General features: G+C 49.9%; 1 protein-coding gene across 1 annotated transcript; it reads left to right on the forward strand.

Moving 5' to 3' along the window:
* The first annotated feature begins 1,489 nt into the window (after positions 1-1,489).
* On the forward strand, positions 1,490-3,557 carry LOC148398539 (janus kinase and microtubule-interacting protein 3-like). Its single transcript, XM_088372504.1, has 6 exons — positions 1,490-1,549; positions 1,761-1,823; positions 1,910-2,323; positions 2,457-2,806; positions 2,886-3,011; positions 3,381-3,557. The coding sequence occupies exons 1-3, from the start codon at positions 1,490-1,492 to the stop codon at positions 2,033-2,035; spliced, it is 249 nt and encodes an 82-aa protein (XP_088228630.1). The 3' UTR covers positions 2,036-2,323; positions 2,457-2,806; positions 2,886-3,011; positions 3,381-3,557.
* The last annotated feature ends 1,811 nt before the right edge of the window (positions 3,558-5,368 follow it).

Consider the following 5,368-nt stretch of genomic DNA (forward strand, 5'->3'; position numbering starts at 1 on the left):
CCGCCATCCAAAAAATTGGCCCCTTAAATTCCGACCTTTCAAGCAGGAGCATTGTGCGCACGCGTTTGAACACGCTTTAGACTTGTTTTGCCGTTTTCAGCAGCTCAAAGCTCCCGTTTTGTCAGCGCCTTTGCCACTCGCTGTGCGCTGAAAACGACGGACTTGCCCGGCTGCTCAGCCCGTCAACCATGAGCCGCGAGCGCGACATCATTGTCCGTAGGCAGCTAGTGGCAAAATGCACCCTGTTAGAGTTGCGCTCGCTCCAACTTATTTTGCAAGAACCACACGGGAGACAAGTAAGTTCTTTTGGACACCTGCAGGTGGAGAGTCCATCCGTTGTACGAATAAAGTCTGACTCTCGGCTCCTGCACGAGCATTTTAATTAAGAGAAACAGGGTGGGTGTAAGAGTGGATTGAATAGAGGAAGCCCTTGACCTCTAGTCAAAACATAGCAAGGGGTGTTTTACGACTTTGTGTAGGAAGGGATAAGCGATAGGGATAAATAAGGGATAAATAATATTATTTATTACAGGTTGCAGTCAAAGTCAAAGCAACATAATGATACGATAAAGATAATCTGGAAAACCCTGACACACCCTGTAGTTGTCACTTTTGGAAAAGACGAGCGTCCCTCCAATCATCGCCGGTGACGTGTTTTTCAGGCTCTGGAGACAGGAGCTCATGTCAGAAATGTCATTGTGAGTCGCGTTTGTTTCTGCGCCGGAGCCGTTCGTTCCCTTTGCATCCAAAGAATCTCAAAGGCGGATTATTTGTGTCGACAGGAGAGAGATTTGCTGCTACGATACCGACGTCGAGAATCTCTGAGGAGGAACAAAGCGTGAGGTCCTGCAAGGTGAGTCTGTTTGTTTGCGGCTGCTTGGTGTTGCGCAAGATGAAATGGCCTTTTTCTCGCTATCGTTCCTCTCGTCGATTCATCGTGAGGTGTCGCTTCAGTTTGTTCAGAGAGATGTTTGCTTCCGCGCCCGCAGGTCATCGAAACATTTTACGGCTACGACGAAGACGTGTTGGTGGACTCGGACGGATCGTCCTTGTCTTTTCACACCGACAGAACCCCCGACACGGAACCCGAAGAGGTAGCCCGCCATTTCTGCCAGCGTATTGGCACCAAACATTCCTCTTCAGCCTGGAATCGGACTCGTCTTTGCGTCGCGGGTGCTTTGTCGCCGGTCTGACTGATTCTGGTACTAGTGCTGTGTTGCATTGGTGTGTGCATGAAGAGGCGGAGCTTCGCTACCGCCAGCTGACGCAAGAATATCAAGCGCTGCAACGAGCCTACGCTCTGCTAGCCCAGACCAGCGAAGGGGACTACGACGCCGAGAAGGAGATCAAGGTGGCGCCCCTTCCCGCAACCCCCGGCCGGGTCGCAGCCTCCCCGTTCTCACCCAGCCTCGGGTGTTCTCTGGTCTGAAAGGAGGAGGAGGAGCCTCCCTCCTCCTCCTTTCAGACCAGAGAAAAGCTGATGGTAGAAATGGGTCACTATCAAAGCAGAGTAGCAGATCTGGAGTCAGCGCTGAAGCAACAAGGACAGGTAAGCTCATCAATGAGCACACCTTTTTCTCAGACAAAATAGCTACATTCTTCAGTCACTCATTCGTCTGGCATTACTGGACCAACCCCCCCCCCCGAATGTGGCTGGGAAAATGCGGAGAAAAGCAAATGTCATTTTCCAGTCAACCAAAGAATTTGTGGATGAAAATGACACAACATTCCAAAGCTGTCCACGCGTTTGTCTCTTCTAGAATGTCAAGTGGGTGGAGGAGAAGCAGCTGCTGCGTCAGAGCAATCAGCAGTTGGCCGAAAAGGTGACGGAAAGAAAGGCGCTGGGCGGAGTCGCTTGGCGTCACACCCGTCGGGAAGCCCCGCAGATGAGGTCTGACTGTCTTTTCAGGTCAGGCGGATGGAGGCGGAAGAAGCGCGTCTGAAAGAGCACATCCAGGATATCCGAGACCAAAACGAACTGCTTGAGTTCCGCATCCTGGAGCTGGAGGTGGGAAGACTCGCACAAGCGTGTTGAGGCCAGAGATGTGACGGACGGACGGACGGACGGATGCATGCCTCTGCCTTTCAGGAGAGGGAGTGGCGCTCCCCCGTCTTGAAGTTTCTGCAAGTCCGTTTCCCAGACGGCCTCAGCCCTTTGCAGATCTACTGCGAGGCCGAGGGCGTGAGCGTACGTAAGGCGTCCCTCGCAACCCTAACCTTAACCCGAGGTCCCAGAACACCTTACATTGCTCCTTGCGCCTTTCCCCCGGACATCGTCATCAGTGATCTGATGAAGAAGCTGGACATCCTGGGCTATAACGCCGTAAGTGTATGTCGAACTCCTTATGTTCGCACTCCACGAGACTCGGTGGCTCAAATGTGACTTTTGGAAGGCTTTGCGCTGAAAGAAGCTTGTTAACGCTGTGCCTTTGGGCTCTTCTATGTTCTGCAAGCAGAAGGGCTACCTGGATGAAGAGTTGGACTTCAGGAAGTGTTCCATGGACTAGGCTCATAAGGTAAGCCGCCCTCAAATCTCCCGCCGGACCACTGATGGACGAGGATTGCGGCCCAGAGGATCCTGGAGCTGGAGGCCATGTTGTACGAGGCGCTACCGCAGCGGGACTGCCCCGCCACGGACGGCGAAAAAGCCAGCCACGCTGGCGTGAATGACGTGCTGACGGCGGATCAGAGAGAAGAGCTTAGGAGCTACGTGGACCAATGGAAGCGAGCCCTGATGTGCGAGTTGAGGGAGCGCGACGCTTGCATCCTCCAAGAGAGAATGGATCTGCTGCACAGCGCGCAACAGGTAAGGGCCCAAAGCCAGCCCGGCACTTACTTGCACGCTTACTGGCTTTTGAATGCCACTTTCCATTTGTCCGTCCTAGAGGAACAAAGAGCTGAAAGAATTCATCGAAGCTCAGAAGAGACAAATCAAACAATTGGAGGAGAAGTTTCTGTTTCTCTTTCTATTCTTCTCCTTGGCCTTCATTCTGTGGCCCTAACACCAGCTGGTGAGTGAGCTCCATCGGCACCGCACTCGACACCTCCGATACACTGCCAGCCGGTCTCAGACGTTGGCAGACGCTCCGATGCCAACGTATACCCCCCGCCACGGTGACAGAGGCACCGCGTCACACCGGCGCTCATCCAATCAGAAGGCAGGAAAAGCAAATTCACATGCAGGGCACTTTTGAACCAGAAAAGAGCGCCACAAAAAACGGTTGTTGCCCCAAACGCGCACTAAAAAGGGTCAGAATAACAAGAGTCCCACTGGCCAGCCGGGGCCACCCGTCCAGCTGTTTCTTCAGGGGGGAAAAAAATTGGAGTCACCGGTGAGTACATTTTGCATTTAGCTCTGCTTTTCTGCTTCTGTCTTCAAGTGTGTGGCATCCTGCGATCAAAGATTCAGCCAACCCCAAAGCGGTTGACCTCAACGTCCCACCACCATGCCTACCAGAGCAGGTGACGTGATGCTTTGGACATCCTTCCGTCTCAGATGCCCAAAAGTACTCTTTGCCACATCTGCGGCAATACGGTGTCTTTTCAAAGGTGCAAATAAATCCAGCGTGGGCGGAACACGCACGTCTTCGGTTTTTCCCGCTTTGTTTGTGTGACAGCTGTTGTGAAAATTTTATACAAATAAAGTTGTATAGTACAGGTTTGGCCAAGCCGCAACTCCCGAACCGCATGCGGCTCTTTTATGTTCATATCAACATTTGTGTGTGTGTGTGGGGGGGGGGGGGGGTTGTGCGTGTTGGCTTCACTTGAGTTCGGTTTGGTATTTTGGTCAAAAGTGCATGTGGTGAAATTCCACAAAGTAGGATGGGCAAACACATTTCTTTAAACTATGAGTGTCAATTGGGCTCTCGAAATGGCAGGGAAAAGATGCACAGCAAAACGAAAATACGTAGATGAACACAGGACGTTTTAATCAGAGTGGGAAAGTTTCTATTTTTTGTTGAACGTGATGGCAAACCATTCTGCCTGATATGTCAGACCTCAGCGCATTTCAAAGATTCAAATCTTCAGCGCCATGCACTTCAGCTCACTCCATGCTAACATTGATCAGGCGTCGAACCCGCAACATCATGCTTAAGAGGTGGCCATGCTAACCAGTGCGCCATTATGTCAACGCATAATAACTAAGTCTACTGATCAAAACAGCGGTTACTATATGACGTCGCTACGTCGTGGTCACGTGACGCAGACAAGACGTCAATGGACGTGGGCAGAGTTAACTTGTTTAAAAGGGAGTGGGCAGAAGAAATATTTAATTTATTTAAATCTATTTTGAGTGCACACCATTATGCCAATGCATAACAACTGTAAATCTACTAAACAAAACAGCGGTTGCTATATGACATCTGCCACGTCGTGGTCACGTGACATACGTGACGTCGATGGGCGTAACTTTCGCCGGAATTCAAATCCGCGGGGAGAGTTAACTTGTTTAAAAGAGAGTGGGCAGAAGAATTATTTAATTTATTTAAATCTATTTGGTGTGTGCGCCATTATGTCAATGCATAACAACTGTAAGTCTACTAAACAAAACAGCGGTTGCTATATGACGTCTGCCACGTCGTGGTCACGTGACGCGGACGTGACGTCGACGCCTACTTTACATCCCACCGATCACAGGACCCCTCGGCTGCATAACCGTGCCCCCTTCCCAACCAATCGGATTTGCTATACGCGAAAACGACGCCAATGGAAAGAGCTTCCGCCGAAATTTAAATCCGTGGGCGTGGCTCGCAGCAGGAAGTAGGAAAATGGCGGCGATGTTGACAAAGACACAGCGGATGGTAACATACGACTAACAAGAGAAATATTTTTATTTTCTGCTTGCAACTGGACCGTCCAGAGCGTACACGGTAAGTACAACTCATCGTTTTTAAAAAGAAGTACTTTTGTTGCCCTGAAAAGCGAGTGAGCGTGGCGTTTGTGGGGGACGTCGAATTTCGACGATTCTTTCTGGTCAACGGTTGTAAATGATTGTGTTGATTAAAAAAGAAAACTTGATGTAACTCTACTTTTAACTGCCGTTTCAGATAGATTTGGAATTGCATCACATCCAATTTTGCCTAGAGCGTACACGGTAAGTAACACTCGTTGTGTTTAAGGAGATTTACGTTTGTAATAGCAGAAGTGTAGCCGCGTTGCGTTGTACGTGTGAATGTTGGTCCAGGCGAAATGTTAATGTTTAATTTCATTCCTTTAGGTTCCACGGTGTTTGTTGGCTGCAAGTTTTCCACTGCAAGAAGAGGCTCATATCATTGACCAGGAGCGAGCTACAATGGTGAGTAGCCATAACATTTATGTTAAACACTTCCTATTTCATGTCTAACAGTACTTGATTTAACAAATAACC

Source organism: Syngnathus floridae, chromosome 4 (assembly GCF_059516105.1).
Source record: "Syngnathus floridae isolate MCC-2025c chromosome 4, RoL_Sflo_1.0, whole genome shotgun sequence".
NCBI lineage: Eukaryota > Metazoa > Chordata > Actinopteri > Syngnathiformes > Syngnathidae > Syngnathus > Syngnathus floridae.

Bases quoted from the DNA above. Each gene is read 5' to 3' on its own strand.
- LOC148398539 (XM_088372504.1), top strand. From the start codon at position 1,490: ATGGGTCACTATCAAAGCAGAGTAGCAGATCTGGAGTCAGCGCTGAAG. The intron at 1,550-1,760 runs GTAAGCTCATCA...TGTCTCTTCTAG, and splicing joins CGCTGAAGCAACAAGGACAG to AATGTCAAGTGGGTGGAGGA. The intron at 1,824-1,909 runs GTGACGGAAAGA...CTGTCTTTTCAG, and splicing joins ATCAGCAGTTGGCCGAAAAG to GTCAGGCGGATGGAGGCGGA.